The sequence below is a fragment of the Rissa tridactyla genome, chromosome 4, assembly GCF_028500815.1.
Source record: "Rissa tridactyla isolate bRisTri1 chromosome 4, bRisTri1.patW.cur.20221130, whole genome shotgun sequence".
Classification (NCBI taxonomy): domain Eukaryota; kingdom Metazoa; phylum Chordata; class Aves; order Charadriiformes; family Laridae; genus Rissa; species Rissa tridactyla.
In genome coordinates this window covers 43,803,746-43,828,664 of record NC_071469.1, presented here as the reverse complement: position 1 = coordinate 43,828,664, position 24,919 = coordinate 43,803,746, and the positions used below count along the sequence as shown (strand labels likewise).

Here is a 24,919-nt window from a genome sequence, read left to right as displayed (position 1 = left end):
ACAGAAACCCCAGCAGTTACAACAGCAGTCAGGAACTTACACCATTTCTGATAAAGAGGACAGTAAAATCTCACCAACCTCCCACCCACAAAAAAACCCAACACTAAGGATCCTCTCTGCCCTAAGAAGAACCTTTCCATAAAATTAAAGGTTTAGTTTGATCACACTAACATAAGCCACCTTCCTTACCCTCCTCCTTACCCTCCCTACACAGCGTCTTTCACCTTCCCAACACGTTCCAGCTAGCCAGTTATCTTGCTTCCAACTAAAGGCACAACAGGATTTTAAAAGTTCATCACACATCATCGGTTCATCAGACAAAAAATCCCCCAGTAATTCAAGGCTGCCAGCTAGCACTCCATCTTTGTGACAAGAGCTTCCAGTTCTAACAGGAATCAGCTGTCAATTTGCTTACAAGGATGCAGATTTATAAGTACAGAATGTGCTTCAGCAGCCATTAGAATTCTTATTGGAAAAGAAAAAAAGTTGCCTCACACAATTCCATTAAAGGAAAATACTTCTCCACTACAATATAGAAGATTCTTTAAACCCTACACTAGCATAACAAAACCAACAGCAAAACAACAAACTACTGCTTTTGCAGTGTTTTAACTCATTTAAATAATACTTTCTATAGAGTTCTGTGCCCTGCTTTTTCTTCAGGGAAGAGCTGTGTGCACACAGGAGACTCTACCTGAAAAAGCCAACCCAGAACGGCAAGGATCAGCAGCTTGTTCAGGAAACTTATGTCCTTATCTTCAGAAAGGACCATTAACCTGCCATGCAGCAAAAGCAGCAAGAAAGAGTGTGAGATTTCAGTAGTTCAATTTTCAATAAGGAAAAAAATTCCAAACCACTCACTTTCCAATTATACCATTTGTCCCATGTACACATTCCCTACTTGTCTGCCTAAAGAGTGGAGAGCAAGCTCTACTTTTTTGTAGGTATGCATCTGATTAATATGCCATTTTGCTTACACTGGAAAAGCCAGTGTTAAGTAACTCTCTAGAGGGTGCTTCAAATTTTCCTCATGTACATAAGAAATAAAACTAGAGTATTATTTAGGCATGGGAGACCTTGTAAATTTAAGGTTCAAATTCAAGGTTTAAAATTCACAGCTGCAGATGTAGAATGAGTGACTGGGGATTTAAAGAATTTTGTTTACTTAATGAAAAAACCCATATTTAAATGAAATATTAATCTCCGAGTTTAGGATGTGCACCCTTTGCAGCCTTAGGTAAGATAAAAATTGCTCATGATTTGCACAAAAAAAAAAAAAGTACTTTTATAGGAATCTCAAACTAGGGCCAGCATGCATTCTTAAACACCAGGTACCTCAACTGAGCAAGCAAACCTTCACAGAAAAGTTCTTAACAAATATCCTTTCCCAGGCTCTTACCTGTATACCTGCAGCAAGAGACAAAATACTTTCCTGTAGTAATCAAGGAAAGGAGCAATATGATCCACAAGGGAAAGGTACTCAACAATCCAAGGAATAGTGAGGATAGAACGTTGATCCCGAATAGATTGTCTCAAAAGCTTCAATACATCCAGTATAGGGAGGGTCTTAATGGACAACAGAAGTTAAAACAGCAGCTTGAAGTTACCTTTTGATACTTAAAGAAAATCTTCATCTATATCTTGACTTTTCTTTCTAGGATTTCATCTTCTGTACAAATAGGAGGGAACTTTACGGCTAATGAAAACATTTCTTTGCACACAAGCAGAGGTAAAAACCACACTATGACAGCAACCAGAGGTCCCACTGTGACTTTCAAAAGTAAGGCTATAAGCCTGACTGTACAAGTGCAGTCAAGGTCTAACCCCTGCCTGCTTGCATTCAGCATGACATGCTGCTAGGAGATGGGTGTGAAACTAACAAAAACTTTCTTGGTAGATGGATTTTACACTACAAATACTTCTTACCTAGGTCAGAATTCTGGTATGACAGACACAGATTAGCAGAAATAACAGAATACTGAGTACCTCACCATCAGTGCATTGCTCCATCTTTTTTAGCTTACACAAACTCTTCCTTCCTTTGTTCCCAACCCCAGAATTTGCAGCAGGGGCACAGAACAGTATAACATCGTCCGAGAAACCGCTGGCTTGCTTTGAAAGGGCATAACTATTCATGCTCCCCTCCTTGGATTAGAATACCTGCCTGCCAAGTAAAAGGCCACGTTAGATTTCTTAGAAGAGTCTGGTTTCTTACTTGGTTTCTTAACGCTACCGCAGAGTCTTGCAAGTCTCTAGTTGGTTGTTCCACAGTGCGATATGGCAAGAAAACAAGAAACCCCAGGAACTTGGCGAGGAGTCGTAGGCTTAACAGGACCACAGTGAAACGCTTCTTTTCATCCTGAAATGAAGAAAAGCAAGCTGGGGCAAGGCTACCATAAACTGGCAAAGAAACTACCTACAATAAACTTCAACTCCCTTCCTGTAAAAGGGCCACATAGCTCCATCACTGCTTTTAATAAAGGTAAGCTTCCAAAATACATATTTATCAAGCATTTTAAATTGCTTCTGCCCCCACTGCTTCTAGTATGGTGAGAAGAAATTAATTCAAGAGCTTTCTCAAACAAGCAGCTGTTCAATCACATCTTCATATGAACAGCTTTGGAGTCAATGAGAGGGCAGAGAGCTCATCTCATATTGCGTCCTTTATACCATTACTGCTCTGCAAGCCGTCATGAACCCTTGGCTGCTACTTTGCTAATAGACACTGTGACACCTCTGATAGGTACAGATAAGCGAAGAAACATCTGAAAAGGTATGAACAGGCATGACTACAAATTCATTCTAATTCAAATCTTTCTATATGGAAAAGTAATACGGAGATACTGCAACTGAGTGCAACAACGGGACTCAGTTATTTCATTGATCTAACACAGGGTACTAACAACGTAAAAAGAGGCTCTCACTTTTCAAATTATTGTGCATCATACGACACAGTTGCAAGCAAACGGCAAGGGGCTCAGACATCCATAACCAAGATCAGAGTTATGACAAAACCAAATGAAGAAGCTCTTGTCCTGCAAATACAGTGGTGGAAGCTCCAGGCAACTCACAATCAAGCCACTAATTCTTTGGGTACTGAAACAGCTCAGGGAAATTGCTGCCAGATGTGTTTACAAAAAACTAGCTTACCTGTTCATCCATATCTGCTTCCCCATCACTATGCTCATTCTCCACTAGGGTAAGGCCATTCAGTTCGAGTATCTTCAGGCACAGACTATCCATCAGGTGTTGATTGAACTGGTAACTTCAGCAAAAGATGATGATGAGTCAGACTGGGCTGAAAACAGCAGTAAAACCTCAACTAACACACTGCAAAATTTCAAGCTTGTCTCATGAGTTGTATCAAGCATCAGCAGGCATCCAACATAACAAACTGACAGACAAGAAAGCAAAGGACAAGACTAGTACTGGCTGACCCCCTTCTTTTCCACTCTTATTCTGTACTTTTTCAAACAGGCGCTATTTAGCAAGTCCCACCATAAGGATAATAATACGGATCTGTCAAAGCAAGAAGCTGTAAAATAACTGAACTTAACATTTAAATCTCCCATAGATCACAACTCTTCCATACTGTGGATTGTCAAAAACTCACTGAACAAAACCATGAACTGTAACTCCTTAGCTTTGTGCACTACTGCACAAGAAACACTTCGCCAGTCCAGTGCCCTTGCTAGGCAGCACTGCACGCCTTGGCACGGGGAAGTGCTGATGGCCTGTGACAAGCTATTATACTTTTACAGAAGGAAAATTATTACCACATAGTTTAGCCTAACGTAGCACCCACATACACACAAACACATTCTATGCTCCAGACAGAACCTACTTATTAACATGTTCACCAGGCATGCTGGCCAAGAACATTAAGTGTGGTATTACACAGCTTAAAAACATTTCTGATATGCTTTGCCTAGGTTACACCATGCCCCAAGCTCTCCAGACAACTCCCCACTGCAAGAGTGACATGCTGGTGTTCCCCACTCGCCCACAGACTTCACCAAGGGAACAGCAAACAGCAAACCTTCCTGCGCTGAGGATGAAGTCCCTGAAGAACTGCTGGCACCCTGGGAATGAAGGTGGTGGACAAGGTCCTCTGATGCTCTGAGGAACAATAAATCTTTCCTGCAGCCTCTTCAGACGGCTCAGATTATCAGAGCCTAGCATATTAAGGACATCCTGGTCTGGGGTGTCTCCCCAGCTTGCGCCACCACCAATAGGCCCTTTACACATCTTCAAGAGACAGAAAGAATAGTGAGGTGGAAAATTCATTAAAAGGCATCATTTCACTTCATCTCTCACTCTACATGTTCTCTCTTCCCCACAAGACTTTGCTTTAGGAGTAATCCAAGCATGGCCTTTTCAGGTGGCCCACGTACAGAAGATCTCTTTTCCTCATGCCAAAACCCACTACCCATTTTGGGCATAAACAGCCTAGGGATCTTGAGAGATAGAATTCCGATCCTATACATGTAACTCAGGCACACCTAGCAGGTTACATGTGTATCTGTGGAGAGAACACCTATCGCTCGCATAGTCTTCATGAACAACTCAGTAGGATCTTTAGCCTAGTCTCCAAGGTCCATGATACTGCACCAGACCAGGTTTTCCTAGAGTTTCCACAGAGTTAAATAAAGTTAAAAACCAAATACCTCCCCTCCCGCAAACACACAGATACTACTCAAGACTCAAAGAATCACAATCTTTGAGGCAGAACTGCAAAACTGTTTAGGTTGGAAGGCAAGGGACCTCTTGAATCATCTAATCCAATCCTCTTGCTCAGTCAGGGCCAACTACAGCAGGTTGTCCAGGACCACGTCCAATTGGGTTTTGAATGTCTCCCCAGACTCTGATTTTGCAACCCCTCTGGGCAACCTATTTCAGTGTTTAACCACCCTCACAGTAAAGAATTGTCTTCTTGTGTTCAAATGGAATTTCCTTTTTCTCAACTGAGAAATAATTGCGAACACGAGGACTGCCTCGTGTCCTATCAGTGAATACTACTGAGAAGAACCTGGCTCCCTCTTCTTCATTTCCTTCCATCAAGTATTTGTACACAGTGCTAAGATAACCTGGAGCTTTGTCTTCTCCAGGCTGAACAGTCCCAGCTCTCTCAGCTTCTCCTCATATGGAAGATGCTCCAGTCCCTTAATCTTTTATGTGGCCCCTGGACTCACTCTAGTAAGCCTGTATCTTTCCTGTACTGGTGAGCCCAAAACTGGACACAGTACTCCAGGTGTAACCTAACCAGTGCTGAGTAAAGGAAAAAGATGACTGCATACTCCTACATTTAAGTCAGGATTGTTTTCATCAAAGAGATCATACTAAACGGCAACATCTAACTATGTATATCAAGTGAACAATTACTAGGTCCTTTTATTCCAAACTGAGCATTCGGCCCTCACAAAATAACATCTTGTTACACTTCCCAACCTTTAATTTACCAGGCCTTGACACAAATCCTCAGTCTACGTTCTTTTCTGCATGTGTATCATAATACACACAAGATTCTGCAAATCACTTTCTAGTCAGACACACTGGATTCATTGAAGACTCCCGGTTATCAGTTTAAATCTTTGGTTACCCTTGTGAAACCCTGCAGTCTTCATTAAGAAGACACAGATATAAAGGAGAAATACAGTACCTATGACTAATTAAATCCTGCTAATGCAAGAAAGTCCATCTCACCTCTTCCCTACAACCTCCCTGAACACACAGCATACAAGACATTGATGCAAATTCAGACTGGACGCTGGAGGAATTTTCAACATTCCAACAGCTCGCAACTTCCTGGCAGGCAATGTGTGTGGGCTAATAGTCAAGGCGGGCTTTTATGTCTGTTTTGCTATCCAAAAGGAGCCCACCAATAAGCCAGCCAATTATAGACAACACAGTGAATATCTATGCTCCAATCAGAAGCATCTTTTCTTTCTTCATTCCTTCAGTTACAGTGAAGTCAAATGACACTTAACACTGGCCAAAAACCCCCTGTAAACTACAACAGCAATGCTGTATCAAAAAGAGGCTGTTGCAGTGTTACACAGAAGAACCAGAAACTCTTCGCAGGTAGTACACTCATGTTGTTATCAAACATGACCGGGAACTTCTGCATTTAATACATACCAAAATACATCCTTAAAATTTCTAAAAGTTGTAACTGTTCTAAAATTAGGTGGTCAAAGTAAACAACCATGAAGAATGAATTCTTACAGCTCATGATGTGCTCAGTGTGCCTTATCCCTGATTTACAGAGCGTTCATTAGTAATTTATCACCGATTTATATTTCTGGAAAAGGAAGGAAATTCCCATTCTGAAAACTTGTCTCTCCCAAAAAAAGTTTCAATAGGAAAATCTCAAAGAAACCCGCCAGACACAGTTTGTTTTCTCAGTCTGAAGAAGTATCAAACCAGCTTCATTAAAAAACCAGCTTTCATTAAAAAAAACAAGTCATTTACCTGGATAAGCTGTTTCTGAAAGAGCCTGGCAAAATGGCTGTGGTTGCAGGTTGCAGATAGGTGAGCCATCATGGACCTGTAAAGGAAAACATCACAAAATGCTGACCAGATCTCTGTGGTACAAAAAAAAGCTGTTCTAACCTCAAACTATATCAAAAGCATAACATAAGTGCTTTTAAGAAAGTCATCTCCAAAGGTCACAGCAGACAGCAACATCTTTATAACCAAGCTTCTAAAGCAGTGAGCCCCATTTGCTGACCATGGAAACAAAAATTCTCCCTGAGCACCTGCAGAGCAGAAACAACTCTAGAAAGAGACTCTCTTCCTTTCCTGCAATAATGCTGTTATTTAGGAAGCAAATTAACTCATTCAGCTCCCGCTCTCCCCTGTGCAGAGCAGTGAGTTAAGAGTTCACACATACGCAAGTAAGAAAACAGCAATAGCAGTACTTCTGATGCCCAAAGAGAATCACGGAATCACGGAATCTTCAGAGTTGGAAGGGACCTCTAGAGATCATCTAGTCCAACTCCCCTGCTAGAGCAGGGTTGCCTAAAGCACATCCCTCAGGGCTGCATCCAGGCGGGTCTTGAAAATCTCCAGAGAAGGGGACTCCACAACCTCCCTGGGCAGCCTGTTCCAGTGCTCTGTCACCCTCACTGTAAAGAAGTTTTTCCGTGTATTTGAACAGAACTTCCTATGTTCTAGCTTGTGCCCATTGCCCCTTGTCCTGTCGCTGGGAACCATTGAAAAGAGCCTGGCTCCGTCCTCCTTAAACCCACCCTTTAGGTACTTGTAAACATTAATCAGGTCCCCCCTCAACCTTCTCTTCTCCAGGCTAAAGAGTCCCAGCTCTTTCAGCCTTTCCTCGTAAGGGAGGTGCTCCAGTCCCACAATCATCTTGGTTGCCCTTCGCTGGACTCGCTCCAGTAGTTCCCTGTCCCTCTTGAACTGGGGAGCCCAGAACTGGACACAGTACTCCAGTTGTGGCCTCACCAGTGCAGAGTAGAGGGGGAGAATGACCTCCCTCGACCTACTGGCCACAGTCTTCCCTATGCAGCCCAGGGAAGGAAAATTTCTCAGTTTAAATCTCAGCCTTGTTTTGCTCCTATGGTGAAAAGTCACCATCATACATGTGACTTGAGTAGGCTGGTGGTTAAGACTAACACAGAAACCCACAAGGCAACTGCTTTCAAAACCATAACAGTTTCTTTATATATACTCTATTCTGATAAAAAAATGAATGAATGAAACAGTTTGCTTGCCATACAAAGAGCCACGGTTTTCTTGTTTTTAGAGCCAATACACTAGAACCCCCTGAAATAATTAGAAGAGCTAATAGTTTCTGACCATATAAAACACTTCTCCATGCTTAAGAGGGTGAGGCATTGGAAACATGAAACGTACGCACAAGAGTATACAATGGCAATGTTAAGACCACAAAGTACTGCTTGTGACAGTGGCTCTTTCTGTGATTATGAACAGGGAAAGAGCTGTAGCAAGACAAATTGGGCCCTTGCCACTTATGGCTTATTTCTTGAAGATAACAGTTGATACTTTTAAATATAGGAGCAAGTTTACATGGACAGAATCTTCCAAGAAGCGCAGCTCCCTACAGATTAGTGCAGAAGACCATTAGGGAGAACATGGAAGAGTCTAGTATGCTACACCAGCAATTCCGCTACGTTAAAGAGCTATCTAAAGTTGTGCAAGACTCCTACCTGATCTTGTTGCCCAGAACTCTTTCAAAGTCCCAGCCAGTTTTTTCATGGTTATCCTCCCATTCACGCAGCAGTTCATAAAATATATCCCTGCGGATCAAGATATTTCAGTGTATGAATTCCCACTCTTCTACATTTGAAGTAACAACAACTGAATATTCAATTGCTCCTAAATTCCCCAGCAATAATCTACCTCAGATTAAATAACTCAAGCCTCTAAGCATTCAGATACCTTTGCAAAACTCATTAATGTTAGTGGTACTTCAGCGAGTTTCCATTTTCCATGTCTTTGACAGCAAGTGCTTAAGCTTGTTATGCCCAAGCTCTGATGGAATGACCAAAACACCCATTACTAGACATACTGAAGACTGAGAGGCAGGAAAGAATATGCCACATGAAATAATACCTACGAGAAGAGAAAAAAGGACCAAGACAACTTGCCATTCTCCCCTCACCCTGTTGCTGCAAGCATGGAGGGAGGTGGCAGGAAGAATAAAAGCATACCAGATTTATATGCAGAAGCAATCCAGTAGGGTGACACACTGTACTGGCATTAACCAGAAGTCTCAATAACTCCTGAAGACTTAGGCTGTTCTTCTCTAAAGACATTACACATTTAGCTCCTGCAGTCAATATGAACAAAGACCTTTTTTTTTTTTAATTAGAGTGAAAATCTCAAGATTTTTCTACAGCATGTAGCATACACGAGACAATCTTAATATCCTTTGTTCACAGTCATGGAAAGATCACACCCTGTGAGCCATACAGTAACAGCAGAAAAAACTAACCTTTGTTTCTTAAATATGTGAAATGCTCTGTCACTGGGAAAGTTTGAGCGATTGTCAGTTTCTGGCTGGAAAGAAACAGACTGTACAGAGCATGGCAGCAGGAGAGACACCTGTTAAAAATAAGAAGGTAACCATTAGACTAATATAAATCTCTAATTTATCCAACAATCTGAGACCTAGAAAAAGCAAGGAAAAGACGTGATGAGGAAACCAAGTACCACCAGTTGAGTTGTTCAGACACTAGCCACTTCCCAATTGCTAACTGCTAGTAAACACCAACAGTTTCACAAGCTACATTACACTACAGAGGCAGAATCGCCCAACATTATGAGTGGAAGCATCTTGTCTCTCTAAGAAATCTCTGCAGAACAGACTGAAACCAGTATTGATACAGTGTGGAAAGAATGATCTGCAAACAGCCAAAGCGTACCTTCAATACATGCCTCCAGGGAACACAGGAATAGTGGCTGGCAATTCCTGTATTATTATTCTTTCTCCTATTCAAAAAGCCTAGTCTTCAAGTAACAGCAGACCTTAGCTTAGCTATTGACAAGTCCTAGTGTCAGTCTATACTTTCTTTGCCAAAAGTAACTTCCATTTTTAAAAGATGGATGAAACACGATACAAAATACATTAAGGAAGGCATTCCCAACATCTAGCTTTTGTTCCGTAACCCAGACAAGTAGATCGGGAAAACAGTTTTCATAAGCTGCATTTTCTCCTCTGAAGCTTCATTTGCCTAAAAGGAGTCTATAGCTATGAAACAAATCCACTTCTTCCAAACTACATTCTGATATTACACCTAACCAATCAGTCTTCTGGGACCCATGTTTATTAGATGAGAACCTCAAAAGAAAAACTTGACTCTGTCAAAGTCGCTGCTGGAGGTCAGGGCCTGGAGCACAATGCAAGGCTAGCCAGCGGCAATTTGCAGCTAACAACCACTGGACCCAGCAACGCACTCACCCGCTGATGAGAAAAAGAAGCAGCTTTTACATACTTGCCAAAGATGACATGACAAGATACTCAAAGTAGAAGGAACAAGATTTAACATCAAAGCCATCGCAAATAAAAGAGCAACAATACAAAGGTTTGAAGCAACATCAGTTGAGGTCTGCCAATTTTTACCTTGGCTGTGCTGCTTTCATAAGCCTGCCTGAGCCTCTCGTGCAAGGTGGGAGAAAAAGATGCAATCCGTTCATTTTCAGCCAAAAGCTTCAGCATCCCCTTTTCTAAATGGGAAATAATTCTGCCGAGACAACATGGATAAAACCCAGACAGACATAAAAAACACAGGATGAGAGCTAAAGAAATGCTTATGCTCTTTTTTCATGAAGCTACCAAGTAAAGAGTTCTAAGCCCCAGGCACTCAGCATGAAATCCTACTGGCATCTGTAGGGTCATTTTTTATTGCTTTCATCTCATGACTTTCCCATTCTTGCATAATTACACTGAAGTTCAGTAGACAGACGAATGCAGGAAAAACTTACAGACAGCCAAATCCAGGTCAAGTTGTATGTTTTGAGGGTAAATTAACAACTCTGTGCCTGTAAGTGGTAAAGCTTTAAAATCCAAGCACACTTGCTTAATCTCATACACACCTGCAGACACAAGCAGAGGAAAAAATATTCAACTCACTCATACTGATAATCCAAGACCTGAACAGCAAAATAAACACAATTGTGCACGCTTCGGAAATGCTGTCTCCCTGATGCATCTAAGGAAAAAAAAAAAGAAACATGAGACCACAGCACCTATCACTATTTATAAACTAAAAGACCAACAATTCTCTCTCAAGGAAAGTAGGAACTGCTGTACTCAAAAATAGTCTTCCAGAAGTTCCAATTTCCAGAAGTTCCCATTCTCTGCTACCTGTATAGACAAATCCTCCCATCCCTATCCTTCCTATACTAAAGGCAACTGAATTGTTTAATGCCGTAGGGGAAAGAAAAGATTCCTTCTCAATGTTTTGGCCAACAGTAAGCAGATCCAGGACAAAAAGTAGACCAACTGCAACCAGTCAACAGCTGCTGTTCTGGTAGCTGGAGACTTCGTGTTCCTAATCTCAGCCCTAAGAATCAGAGAGTGGCAAAACACAGGTCAAACAAATCAGGGCATCTTGGGGAGGGGGGGACGAGGTGTGTCGGTCTCATCTTAAAGCCGCTCTTGTTTTCTATATCCATAAAGTACTAACTGCATCAAGCTTAAGTCTCAATTTGCAAAAACAAATGTAACAATTACGCATCTATATGGATGAGTCCTCTGCACTCATAACCCATCCTTAAATTTAAGAAACACATAGAAGATCAACAGGACTTTTGAGTTGCAAGGACCAATGGAGGAGAGACTTTAGCATATCCTTCCCTCTCTTTGAAAGTCAGTGTTAGCAAGTAGGTCCAGCAAATCTCACACGGTTGCAGAAAACTAGATTGGAGCAGTACCTAGCGATCCTACTCTATCATACTGTGTAAGCACTTCCTATACATGCATCATTTTTTCAGCATCGCAGATGAGTCCCATGGTGGTAATAAGGCGCTTTTATGGAATTTAACTGTTCAAACGAAAGGCAACTACTCTACATCACATTATCATTCCATGGAAGTAACACTCTTTCCCCTCAATACTATTGCTTACCTTTACTTCTTTCATCGACTTCAAGGTCACTATCCCCATCTTCTTCAGTAGAAGTGCCTTTAGATGTCAACAGCTGCAGAACAAAAAAGAGCTCCAGAAAAATATTTGGCACCAGGTTTTCTGGAAGAGAGGAAATGTGATACTAAAGGTGGATATTCAGTACTGACCTGCTGTAATAAACGAAGGTAAAAATATAGATACCTGTTCTATGGTACAGTTAGCAAAGAACTCCCTCCCCACACACAGCTACAGGGTAAATCAATGTGGGAATCACAGGAAAGATGTGTTAGGGAAGGGTCTGGTTTCAGATAGGGCCATACAACTTCAGCCTACTGCAGCTCAGAGATCTCCTTCCCTAACCTTTTACCTAGTATCCATTTATTTTAATAACTGTGTTGGTTTAGTTTATTTTTCCAGGTGTTATTTGTTTGTACACTGTAACTGTCCCACAACTTTTGCTTCTCATCTACTTCCCCCTTGCAACACACGTGCAAGTTCAAAGCTCAAAGAAAGGTCAGTCTCACATCTTCTGGGTCTTCACCTGCTATACATGATGAATAGAGCTGTGCCAGACACTCCAGCTGTTTCTTGCAGGAAACCTTAGTAGGATTTGCACAGGTCACCAGATGGCTTTCAGCAGGAAGGCTAACACTGCGAGTGTAGCTAGGCTTAGTAGGAGTGCCAGGATCAAGAGAGATTCCTGCAGGAGAAGATGCCTGGTGCAGCAATTTGCATCTGAAATTCAAGAGAAGCAACATACCATGTGACTGAAGATGATACACAACAGCCATGTGCCCAGAAGAGGTCTTTCTCTTGCAGTCTAGCATAAAGGAATTCCTGCAATAACTAGCTATGTCATTTACACTGTCTAAAGCTGCTTTTAGCATTATAGTAATTTAACTCATCTTTCTCTTAATCAGAAAGGATCTTGGGACTAACAGTCAAAAGAATTACATTCAAATTCCATCTCTGCTAAAACAGCATGGCACTTCGACCAAATTAGCTATCTACGTTATTGCTCCCCATCTAAACTGATGCCTTTCAAGGACACAGAATCTGTTGGAGACCAGGTCCTAAAAAAATTTTTGCACACACAATTTCTGACAGCTAGACACTTTACGTCCATACCTTCAGACACATTTATAAGTTAACGATGCCCTGAGAAGATCCAATACCACTAAGTGGAAAGCCAATGCAACAACTGATGAAATCTCATACTGGCAAGCTAAATGACAGAAGGAACAAGCTATTTTAATTGCTGGATTCTAAATCAACAATGATCACTCAGTTAAATACACAGATATTGTGAGAAGAATACACCTACAGACGTCATCCAAAAACGCAGCAGCAGAGTGACATACATAAGACACATGAGAAGCAGGAAAAAAGCCAGTAACAGCAATATCAAATGATTGTCAAAGATCCAAATGAAACACCCACACTTGACACATCACCTCTTACCACACTGTCTCAAAAGTAAAATCTTTAAAAGTCACTTTAAAGGCTCTAGGGAAGACAGAAACATTTTTAACCATGTCAAAGAACTATTTCTAGTGTAACCACTGCGATGAAGAACAAGTTAGTCCCAAAATGGGAGTAGAAAGGTTATTAAATAACATCTCCCTTGCAATGAACATAAGCACCTGACTGACTGATGAAAATTATTTATTAAGCACTTTGTAAACCCAGCAAGGTAAGACTCCAACAACGTAGTCAGACTCTGCTTCACTTCTGCCCCAGTGTTGTCATCTACCTCAGCACGAATTTCACCTTTTGCCCTTGCTCAGTGACAGAGCTGGCTGCGTTGGTTTTGTACCTCACTCCGCCACTATTGAGCACACAACAGCAGCTCACAGCTCTGAGCGCCAAGCACTGCTCATTTCAGGCATGATGGGTCAGATGAGATCACCTCATGGGCAAGATCCAGCCCACATACTGCTATTTCACCGACTTTAGTTTACATGGATTAGTGTGACATTTTAGGTAGAATTCAGACTGGAATACACGCTTCACTGAAGTGCACAGAGGCAGGTTTGAATCCTGAGCAGTTCTGTTACAGGTCCTGTACAAACAGTAACTCAAGAGACTCCATCGGGTCTGTTTCAGCCAGTTCTCGACCCACCAAAATGAACTGCAAGGCTTAGCAGGCAAAGAATTGCACCCACATGTCCTGAGGAGTTTCCCCAAGAACAAAGTCTACAAAGAACAGCAACAGTTCTGTCAGCAATCATAAACAATAGTTTCTCTACTACTATGCTTTGCTTTTTTTTCTGAAGTGTCAATCCTCACAGGCTGACAGTGATATCATTTTACAGAGGACAAAAGTCACACAGTAACTGAACAGCAGAGGCAAAATTAGAACCTAGAATTCAACTCATCTCCCAGCACACATAATTTTCAATAGATTACTGCAGTAGTAACTTTTAAAACACAATGTCACTCTACCCATGTCCTGTTTTCTCTGACTGCAAGCTTGTGTTAGTTTGCCTACCTTGCAAAATCATTAACATTTTCCCCACATTTGCATCATTAACTCATTTTCTTCAAACCAGACTGTGCCTTCCATCACAGGCCTCTGCAATCTAAGGAAAGTTGCACAGGAGATTGCCTCTTCTTGGGTGGCCACACACGTGGCTATCCTATGAAAGCAGCGAGGACCGATTAAACTTCTGAAGATAAAGTGAGGGTCATTGTTCCAGAGTCAGCATACCTCTAAAATGACAAACATGAGCTAGCTGCATTAACATCCTAGTCTGATACCAGAGGCACAGCTAGTTTTAGGCAAATTACAGTTTAAGGTCACCGATATCTGGTTTGGATATTCTTCTGGTCATTTCCACTCTGATACTGGTACCGCCTTAAAACAAGAGAATTAAGAATCAATACAAGCCTATCAGCACCCTGCTCAGACTGTACCGTTCTTTCTTCAGCATCTCCCTCTCCTCCTGAAGGCTGTTGCTTATCACAGATGTGAGGTTTCCTTCCTGGACAGCAGTAAAGGCCTCAAGGCTTGACCCAGATGAAAATCGAGCAGCTGGAGGCTGGCTGACAGGTGTAGAAGTGAAGCACATCTTTGGTTTTGAGAGAGGGCGCTCAGCACTTACAGGAGTTGGGTTGATTCGCCTTGATGGTTTGCTTTTGCTGAAAAAGTGAGAAGTGATTCCACTAAAATCAAGCCAAACAACAACAAAAAAACCCAGGTCTCAAGACAGATATGCATGCAATTCTTCCAAAAGAACCTAATGCTAAAATAAAATGGATATGAAGTCAGGATATTGAATTTCTAAACTGTATGTACAGTTGCTGACTTTATTCTGGTCACTGAATAAAAAGCCACAGAGCTACAGACTGCTAAAAACAGCCTGCTGACCCTTGCTGCAAAATTATCAGTCATCAAGCCCAGAACAGATAACAGTGCCACACAACTCTTACAAACATTTCTAATTTGAGAGGACAGGATATGCCTCATTTTAGTAAGAAACTAATTCACCAGCAGTTTCTAACACCACCACGAGAAAGAAAAAAAAAAAACAAAACAAAACCCCCAAAAAACACATCACAAAAAGAATCAAGCTGCCATTGTCTATCTGTAAGAGTTCAGGCTCCTGAGTTACCATAGGCCCTTTAAGTTTAGGGAAACCCATCCTTCCTGCATAAACTACCTAGATTTGTCCTTTAGGAAGAGGCTCTGCAATGCAGTAAGAGACATACTGGAAATGAGATACAGGAACATAAAGCATTAGACTTCTCAAGGAAAAGCTGGTTGCTACATATTAATTGCTATAGTGTTCTCAAAATTGCTATAGCGCTGGCTTCCAAACACTCCATGACCTCTTTCCTCACTCTTTTTCCTAGTTGGGCACAATGCGGTTGAGGAAGAGAGACTTACTGTCTATGCCAGAAACACACCTTACGTCCCTTGGCCAAAGCATCATTTACATCCAGCAACTGGATCTGCTGCAGAGACCCACAGACCTATCAATTTTCAGACAGAATTTTGCACATCCAACTAAGAAGTCCCACTTTCAGAGACCAGTGCCTGACGCATGGAGCACATAGGCTGACATGAAAGCTTGGTACTTGGTAATGAGGATTTTAAAGAGTAAAATCTCAAAGAGGAAGGGAAAAGGACTGAGGCAACCACAACACAAACAGCTGCCCAGAAGCTAAGCCAAAGTCACCAGGGAGACCAGGGCTTGCTGCAGACCAAAGAGAACGTAGCCGCCAGCTAGCTATTTTGTCCATGATTATATGGCACAAACGAAGCTGCACACTAACATCTGTTACCAGAAACCACAGTATGTCCATCCAAAAGCTTTTTTGCTAGCATCAGTAAAGCCGAAGAGCCTTCCAGGACTGCTCTTCATTAGCAATTGCTATTGTGTTAAATGAGAAGTGTGAAGAGCCAAGATAACGCTGACTTGTTAGAACATGCAAGAACAAAGATGTGCTCAGCTTTGTATCAGCTGGTCTGCGCACCGGCAAGCTGCAGGCAGTATCACAAGTGAGAGGCTAAAGAGGCGCCTTGGGTGAGTTCACGGAGTAGAAACCCGACTACCCGTTGAAGCAATATTCCCCTACACGGCAACCGTAACAAAGCAGTTCTGACCAAGGAGCCCAGAAGCCAGCCCCCAAGTACTGTTTATTACAGTGTGCTCTGTATCTGGACACGCTCAACAGGACAAGCTAGTCAAGGAACAGTAACTTGCAGCACAATCCGAATGAGACAGCGAGGCAGACTTGCTCTTACTTTGTCCAGCCAGAGGCAGCACCCATGGGCGGAAACTCCTCCAAGTTGTTAAGATTTAGCTGGCTGGGTGGGGATCTGGCAGAAACAAGAGGCACTTCACTCCGCTTCCTTCTCCCTCCACTCCACGATACACTGTCATTCTTTCCATCTTCTTCTTCAGCAAGGGAACGCCCCAGATCCCGAGCTACCTGCCGGCCAGAGGCACTGAGTGAACTGTTGCCTTTCCTTCGGCCTCGTCTTACTGGCAGGGCTTCAGGTGTGGCTGTGAGGAAGCTCCCCAGGCTGGCCTTCTGAGATGACCGCTTCTCACCGTGGATAAGCACAGGGCTGTACCCAAAGCTCGGGCTGCTACTGGAGACCATGCTAGGGAAGTCACCACAAGGGCTAGACAGGTTTGACCCAGAAAAGGAAGAGGAGCTGCTGGATGCCACAGCAGGAGAAAAGCTGGTATCCGTGGTGCAGGAGGTCACTGAAGTCCTTTGGGAAAAGAGCTGCACTCGGCTGCTGGTTGCGTGGCCTGCCCTCCTTTCTGATCCTGTCCTTTGGCCCCCGTGGGCCTTGGAGTTAGGAGTTTTAGCAGGAGTAGAGGGTCCATTAGTCAGGATCTGGCTGGTCTGCTCCCTTAAAAAGTTTAGCAGAAAAGGCACAAAGTCTTTCTGAAGCAAACTAAGAGATACCAGCTTGTCATGGATGTGGTTCTCCTGCAAGGAAAGAGGACAAAGCATTAATATAAAGATGCTACCCAATTCTTTCTTTCCATGTGCCCAGACTCACAGAATGGTTCGGGCTGGAAGGAACCTTAAAGATCATCTAGTTCCAACCCCCCGGCCCTGGGCAAGGACACCTCTGGGATTGCAATACACAATAAGAAACAACATGACTTGTCAAGGCAGGTCACTGAAATTCAAACTACCTTAGCACTGGTCATCAATCTGAAACTCAGCCTCCACACAAGCCATGTTGGCAGAAGTTTTCAGATGGAGTCACTCACTTTGGTTTCTGACTGGGGAACCGTGGAACTGTTCCATGGAAACATCAGTAATATTTGCTGAAGCTACAGCCAGAGAGAACTTGGAGCAACTGGCACCCCTGAGTCCAACATTTCAAAGACATCAATCCTGAAGCAGCTAATTCTAATAGAAAATTATAAAATCTCCAACTTCTCCATCCCCTATTTGTCTATGAATGCCACCTGCTTCCACAGAGAGGTGCTATAACAACTGTTTAAGCACTTCGGGCCCTGCAGTGCCAAATACAAGACCAAAGCTGCTCTTCCGTTTCAATTAAATAATTCTGCTCTCCTGAGACCTCACAGGGGTCTAAATAGGGACCGTGCAACTTTAAGGTACATGAATTTTATACTTAAGAAACTTAAACAAACAAAAAAAACCACAACAGAACCAACACATTTAAAATCCAAAGAGGTGGTGGCAATCTGACAAGGGCAAAGGCAGACAAAAAAGATTTCATATTACATGGATAGTTCAAAGCTTTGTCCACTGGGCAAAATTTCTTTTGTTCCTATCACTGCACCAGGTTTCTGCTGCCTCTCAATGGGATTCAGCAATACTTACAACAACAAAAGCAGCTCTCATGGGCAGCAACTTATTTCTTACTAATATTAAAATCATTGCACACACATTCCTGTTCATTTATATTCACACCTCCACTAAATGAAAAGTCAAGAGAGAAATGCTATTTCTGAAGGATTTTTTTGTATGAAAGGAGGCAGCGAAAGCATGGCCATGACTGGACTCTTACGATCCTCAACACAGATGCTGAAAATTATATTTGAAAGTGTTGAGACCAACTCAGCTTCCTGGAGAAGCATGAGATTCCGACACAGCCTGGATAACAAGGCAAGCAGCCAAGGCTCACCGCTTTAGCACTTGAGGAAAAAACACAGGCCAGAACACAAACCCTGTGAGGTGTCAGAAGACCCAGCTTCTTACTAGCTGCCATGAAAGCTAGAGCAAGGCGTAGCCTCCCATTCCCTCTGGTGCCCCCCTGGGTTTAGCGCAGAGGCAAAAAGACAAGATTACAGCCTGTGCTACGCACGAGGTCAGGCATTTTCTCCAACTTTTCAGAGCACAACCTGCTTTCACTCATCTGTGTCTGCACAAGCTGACAGAGGTTTGGTTCCTCCACAGCCCGGCAATGGCAACCTGTCGGCAGTCGCCAGCTGCAAGCCTTCCACTTGCTTTCTCATCCTGGCTCAAGGGGGCTGCTCCCAGCAGCGAAAGGCAGCTTGCACCTCCCTCGCGAAGACAAACTTTTGGGTTAGCAAACAGAGGCCCCGCAGCCTCCACCCATGCAGCGCCAGCCGAGCTGCCAGCGCCTCCAGCTTCATAACACACACACCCCCACACAACCCCAGTTCTGCTTCTGCCAGTCACGGCTCAGGCGACACTGGACAACATAACAACACTCATCCCTTCCGCACACGGCTAGCACGACAGCAATACTTGACTAACTCACGCGGGTGGCAGCAGTGAGTTTTGATTTTAATGAATACGGGGTAACGCGCTCTGAGGGACTCGGGCAGGAGATGCTTTAAAGACAAATTGATTCTCTAGGTTACCAGTGAAATAGAAGCGCTCATAGTCCACCGATGGCTACAAATGCTTTTATTACCCCGGGAACCCAAGTTATCCAGCCACATCCCATTACAAAACTCAGCCTACACAAAACCCAGCCAGAACCCGCTCCTAGCCCCTGAAAGACCCTCCCGGGCGCACAGAGGGGACGAGCTGCCGGTGGGTGCCATGTGCCCTGAGCCACCCACCAAGCTCCTCACCGGGCCGGGCCCACGGCTGGGCGCTGGACGGCGCTGCCGGTGCCCGCACGGTGCCGGCGGCAGCTCCACCCGTCTCTCCCCGCTGCTCTCCCCGCCAAAGCCGCGGGAAGCGTCACCCCTCCTGTCACCGCCTGTCCTCGGGCCCGCCGCTGCCCGCCCTCCCCTCCTCCCGCCGCTCTCCGCTGGCGCGCGTCAGCCAGGGCACCGAGGCCTCGACCTCCGCGCCAGCCACCGCAGGGCCCCCCGCCGCCCGGCCGCCGCCTCAGCCCCACTGAGCTGCCGGCGGGCTCGGCCCCACGGATTTCAGCGGTTTTCTCGCCAGCGCCGCTGCTCCCGGTGGCAGCTCCCAGTGGCAGCTCCCCGCCGGCGGCCTCGCCTTCCCACCGCTCCGCTCAGAACCCGCCCGCGGTGGGGGCGGTGCCGCCGGCCGTTCGCCGGAGCTCGGCCACGGCTCCCGGGTTGACCCACCCGGGCCTCGCCCCTCACAGCGGCGCCGGGGCGGACAAACTTTCCCGCGCGGCGCCAGGGGGTGGCGCGGCGGAAGGTTCGGCCCCGCCAGGGCCTGGGGGCGCTGCGGCACGGAGGGTAGGCGACCCGCCGCACATTACCTCAGCCGAGCGGTGGCCGGGGCCGTGCCGGAGCCACCGCACCACGGCGCTGACCGCCACCTCCTCCTGCAGCAACAGCTCCAAAACGGCCGCCATTCCCGGCCGCTAACGCCGCCGCCGAGCACGCGCACAACTGGCGGCGGGGGCGGGCCCGCCGTGTGCCCCGTCCCCTCCCTCCACCGGGGGCGGGGCGGCGGCGGGGATTCCCGCCGGGGAGGCGGGCCGGGCCGAGCCCGCGGCCGGGCCCCCTCCCCATGTCAACACGCGGGGCACGGGGCGCCTGCGCCGGTCCGTGCGCGTCTTTTCCTCTCATGCGCGGTATTTGCTTCCCCAGCAGGGCTCGGGGCCCGGCCTAGCGGCGGCGGCGGCCGCGGGCCGGGGCGGGGGAAGGGGCAGCGGCGCCCCCCGCGGCTCCGCGCCCGCCGGTGCCGGGCGGGGGCCGCCCCGGCTTCCCCCCCCCCCCCCCCCCCGCCGGAACCCCCATTCCTCCCTGGGCAGAGGATGGCCGAGGACTCGCCCAAGCGGCGCAAGGCGAATTTCAACGAGGCGGAGACGGAGGTGCTGATCGAGCAGGTGCTGAAGCACGAACAGCTGCTGTTCGCGGCGGGGCCGGGCCGCGCCTCCCCGGGCCAGAAGCGGAAGGTGTGGGAGCTGATCCGGCACAAGGTGAACCCGGTGGCCGCCTGCCCCCGCGACGTGGAGGACCTGAAGAAGCGCTGGCGGGACCTGAAGCGCCGCGACCGCAGCAAGCTCTGCCGCCTCTCGCAGGGCTGCGGGCCGCCGGGCCCCGCTGCCGCCCTCGGCCTCCTCCTGGCCCCCGAGGAGATGCCGCCCGCCGCCGCGCCGCCCGGCCGCCGCCACCACCACCACCACCACCGCGCCTACGGCTCCCTGCTGCCCGCCGAGGCCGTGCCCATCGTGGGCGGCATCGACACGCTGGAGCTGCCCGGCGCCGTCGTGGGGGAGATGGGTGAGTGCCGGACCGACCTCCGCGGCTCTGACCCGCGGCCCCCGCCTGGCCTCCCCCCGCCGCGGGAGGGAGGGGGCCGCGCCGCTGCCGCCGCAGGCTCCCCGCTCGCTGTGGGGGTGCGGGGGGCTGCGGGCACCCGCCCGGCTTGAAAACGCCTGGTTTGGATAAGTGCCCTCCCTCCTCGGGCGTGCACGGTGCGCAGATACACACACGCACGCACACACAGAACTGGGAGACTTCGGGCTGTAGGTCATAAAAGTGCATCGAAACGGCGCCTAAGAGTAAAGCCCGTCTCGTAGCAGATGCCCGTCCGTGAGGCGTTAGACCCACCCGCCTGCGTTCCCTGTGCAGGACTTGTTCTTGCAGATGCGAAAAGCCGCGCCGGCGCGCAGTGGGAGGCAGCGCAGAGCGCGTCGAGTGCACAGCTCCCAACCTCCCCGAGAGACATTGCGTTAGTACGCTGAAAGGACTACCTTCAGTACCAACGGATTTCGTGCAATCACACGGTTTTGGGCATGCTGATACTGGTTGCCGCACGCACGGTAGAGCGTGAAATGAGCTTGCAAGGAACTTTGTCTCTTGGAACCTAAAACTTGGCTTCTGTGGTGGGGCTGGTAGGGGATCTGTGGTATGCAACTGTGTGGGTAACTGGTGAATGGTTTTCTTACCACTTACAGAGGCAATATGTAAAAATGCATCGAAGATAATGTAGTGCGAGTTGTAGAGTCTTGGTTCAAGGACTATGTTAGGGCTTAGTGGATAAGAACATATCTCACTGACCGTGAAGTTTCTCACTGACTACTTTCCTTTGCTTTTCCTCTCCCCCCATCTCCTCTAGGGTTTAATGATGATCCTGGCCCATCTCATCAATCTGGTCTTGAGAAGATGAATCTCAAAGAAGAAATAGTAGTGAAGGTGGTAGAGCCAGAAGAAAGCTCTGAGGACATGGCGGTAGTTCCACCTAGCCAAGAACAACTACCTTTTCTGGGGACATCGAGCGGTGGTTCCTCTGGGAAAGTAAAAGCCAAAACAAAAGGCAGGTCCCAGGCAGACCAGCATGAAATAACTGAAGAGGACCTAGTACAGATTCAGCAGACCCAGATGCAGGTGATCCAGTCTGGCTTTGACAGTGTCAACCACAATCTTCGGCTGCTGCAGCAAGGCATGCAAGATCTGAGTAACAGCCTCAGCATCATGGCACATACGCTTGTTGCTATCAAAAACGTCTATGTGAAAAACAACACTGGCCCAACCACGTATGCCACCGCCTCTACTCAGACCACAGCTGGGTACCTGAGCCCAGGTTCCCCCCAGGTCTCCCCCGCTGAAGACAGAGGTAGAGCGCAGGTGGCTGGAAGCAGCAGCAGAAGCAGCAGCTGCAGCTCCAGCTCCATGTCACAAGAACCAGGTCCTTCCGAGTTTCCTAGGCCCCCCCTGAGAACCATTAAGAAAGAACATCCAAATGGCTGCTACTACTTCTGCTTTGCAGATGTGTAAAAACTTGAATATATGTAAAGTGACTGTGATGTTAGGTGCTGTTGTATGTTCTGCTCCGGCCTGTGACCTCGAAGGAGCAAAGGGGACTTGCCTCCCACGTTTTTCCCAGTGGGAAACATTTCACTATAGGTGGCATTAAACACTAATCACCGGTCTCCTGTTTGTTAACTCTGTTGCAGTTGGCTAATATTTTTTTTTCTGTTTTTGTTATCCTCTTATTCTCTCTAAAAAAAAAAACAAACAAAAAACCAGATTTATTTTGACTAAGACTCTTGTCTATATCTTCCTTTGTTTAATGTGACCTTTTGAAAAATAAAAGGCATGAGAGTGGGGTAAAAAAGTAACATTATGGTTACTGACCGTCAGGAGCTGTCTTACACAAGTTGCTTAGTTTTTTGATTAAACAAACCTCAGAAGTAGTTGGTTTTTTAAGTACTTGCTTTTTCTAATAATGTCAGAGGTGTTTGCTTGGTGGTTGTTGTTGTGATTATTTTTTTTTAAGACTGAGCAGTTGATTCATGCCAAGGCATCACAGGAAGTTTGACGTACCTGCTTACTCTAGGAATGGTTTAGGACTGAGCTGTTGATTCATGAATGTACTCCTCAGAATTCATACAGCATTGTTCCACTTGGCTATTGTTCGTTCCCAGCTTGTCAAATGCACCTTCTCCTCAGAGGCATTTTGTTTTACTGCACTAGCAGGGTAGGCTCTTTCTTGTCACATGATTAAAATAGAGAAATACAGCAAAAAATAGTAATTGATGGGTGATGCCTGTTTTTGGTATGGAATAATTTTTCCCCGTATGGTTTATAAGCAGGCTGTATCTTCATCGGATTTTGCTAGCCTTATGGAACCAATACTGCAACATTTGAAGTACAGAGAGCAAGAAAGTTTCCATATTGTTTTATATGAAGCAGAAGTTAGATTTGCTGTTAAACAAATTACAGGAGGCAGAGGCTGACTGCTCCAGACAGAACAAATACTCCTGCATAGTTTATGAAGCTTTCATCTTCACCTATTGGAGAGATGAGTAAAATCTTCCATTCTCTTAATTATATATCCAAGGAAGAAGAAAAACAAGACTTGGAGCAAAAAGTAACCTGTTAAGTGTCAACTCCGAAACAAGCACAAAGGCATCATTTTATCCTGATGTGAAAAAGAAAAAACTCCGTTTCACATTTAGATAGGAGGAAACTATTGTCACTGACACTATTCTTAAGATGTGTTTAAGGCTTACATATTGGAATTGCTCTACTTCACATAATTCAAAATTAGCAGAGGTGCTGTGTTCATATGTCCAGTGTCCATACCACAGGGGAAACAAAAACCCTCTCGCCTGCAATTTTATCCTATGACTGCAAAAACCATGCGTTCATCACCAATATTAAAGTTCCACAGATAAATTTGGCCTGTAGCGATGACTAGCTGCCTCTAGTTTTCCAGTCATTTTGCACAAGCATTCCTGCTGCAAGAATTTAGCAAATGCAAATGATGTAGAGAATGGCAGCCCAATTGTCCCTCTCCTAGCAGCATAAGAACATGTAATCAATCATAGGGTAAGACACGTCATTTTTGCAGTCAGCTTTGACAGAGCACTATGTCATATGAAAATGCACTTTTAAATACTTCCTTTAACTTCTGCCATGACACCATTATGGCGTACCGACCACACACACACACGCGCGCCTCAAAAAATGACAGCTGCTGCCTAATAAAATGTGAACATGGGGTAGTCACGTTGTTAGCAAGTGCTTCCCTTCAGTATCGCCAATGGGAGCAAAATACCCAAATATCTCACAAAATTAAAACATATACATGTACAGCACATCGTTAATTGGGATTAATGCCTTGAAGAAGAGGAGGTTCTCGTTTTCAGGTTTACCTTAACGAAAGGAGATGGTGTGGGTGACAGGTATTGCTGCCTTATTCATAAATTGCTGGTTTTAAGAACAGGAACTAATCCTTCTAGATCTGATTTTTTTAGTCTATGTTGTTAAAAGCTTTCCAGATTAACCTGTTGGAAGTATTATTTCTCCCCCATTAGTACAGATGGTCTCTCTCAAGCAGTGTTTTCTGTAACTGAAGGCGGCACCCTTCATTTGTATTTTGTTCTTATGGTCAAAGAAGCCAATTAATGCTACTGTGACATTCCAGGTATATTAGCAAAATGCGATCTAAAGTTTACCTGGTCCTTCTGGGCAGCTGTTTGAGTTTGTCCAGGTTGCAACAGCCAGTTCTTACCTGTCTTTCTTTCAATGTTTCAGTTCTTTCTCTGGTTCTTAATACTTGAATTGCCCTTGCTACAGCATTTCTAGGGAGAGCTGGCTTGTGTCTACTACACAGCTTTATTATGTCCCAGTACAAATTGAAATGAGAGGAAGCTACAGCGCAAGTGCAGAGAAGCGCAGCGAGACCCCAAGAGCAGAGTGGGCAGCTTGGATCTCCTGTATGAACGAAGACAACAAGCCAGGCAATGCTAAAAGACACTTCAGCAGTCAGACGACTGCCAGACCTCAACACCAATCTGCCACAGCATCTTTGATCCAATCTTCCTTCTTTCCCATGGTCTGTCATTTGTACCACTAACGTATACTGGAGGCAGAGCAGAACCACTCCTTCCATCCCTCGTATGATCCAGATTTACATAGTATTTTAAACCAGGAAGGATACTGAGCTAGCTGTCGC

The 24,919-nt window shown here is 45.6% G+C and overlaps 2 protein-coding genes across 4 annotated transcripts in view; one reads left to right on the top strand and one right to left on the bottom strand.

The window, feature by feature from the left end:
* Positions 1–20,126, bottom strand: part of CDAN1 (codanin 1) — a 35,347-nt gene extending 15,221 nt beyond the window's left edge. For 2 of the 3 annotated variants that reach the window (XM_054198165.1, XM_054198166.1), the window contains exons 1-15: positions 19,767–20,126; positions 16,362–17,062; positions 14,528–14,752; positions 12,153–12,346; positions 11,612–11,731; positions 10,616–10,694; positions 10,106–10,226; positions 8,978–9,087; positions 8,190–8,279; positions 6,472–6,547; positions 4,040–4,248; positions 3,151–3,265; positions 2,216–2,359; positions 1,400–1,566; positions 695–776 (exon numbers count right to left, since the gene is read on the bottom strand). In XM_054198165.1, coding sequence (XP_054054140.1) covers positions 695–776; positions 1,400–1,566; positions 2,216–2,359; positions 3,151–3,265; positions 4,040–4,248; positions 6,472–6,547; positions 8,190–8,279; positions 8,978–9,087; positions 10,106–10,226; positions 10,616–10,694; positions 11,612–11,731; positions 12,153–12,346; positions 14,528–14,752; positions 16,362–17,062; positions 19,767–19,862 — 2,529 coding nt within the window. In that variant the 5' untranslated portion in view covers positions 19,863–20,126. The remainder of the gene's footprint in view (positions 1–694; positions 777–1,399; positions 1,567–2,215; positions 2,360–3,150; positions 3,266–4,039; positions 4,249–6,471; positions 6,548–8,189; positions 8,280–8,977; positions 9,088–10,105; positions 10,227–10,615; positions 10,695–11,611; positions 11,732–12,152; positions 12,347–14,527; positions 14,753–16,361; positions 17,063–19,766) is intronic. The other variant, XM_054198164.1, reaches the window with a different exon arrangement.
* A 111-nt stretch (positions 20,127–20,237) lies between these two features.
* LOC128908607 (uncharacterized) lies at positions 20,238–23,628 on the top strand. The gene is made up of 2 exons (XM_054199215.1): positions 20,238–20,736; positions 21,575–23,628. The coding sequence occupies exons 1-2, from the start codon at positions 20,268–20,270 to the stop codon at positions 22,231–22,233; spliced, it is 1,128 nt and encodes a 375-aa protein (XP_054055190.1). The 5' UTR covers positions 20,238–20,267; the 3' UTR covers positions 22,234–23,628.
* Positions 23,629–24,919: the final 1,291 nt, after the last annotated feature.

Excerpts from the sequence above, each read along its gene's own strand:
- LOC128908607 (XM_054199215.1), top strand. The coding sequence starts at position 20,268 with ATGGCCGAGGACTCGCCCAAGCGGCGCAAGGCGAATTTCAACGAGGCG. Across the intron at positions 20,737-21,574 it reads CGCCGTCGTGGGGGAGATGG|GGTTTAATGATGATCCTGGC; the intron begins GTGAGTGCCGGA and ends CATCTCCTCTAG.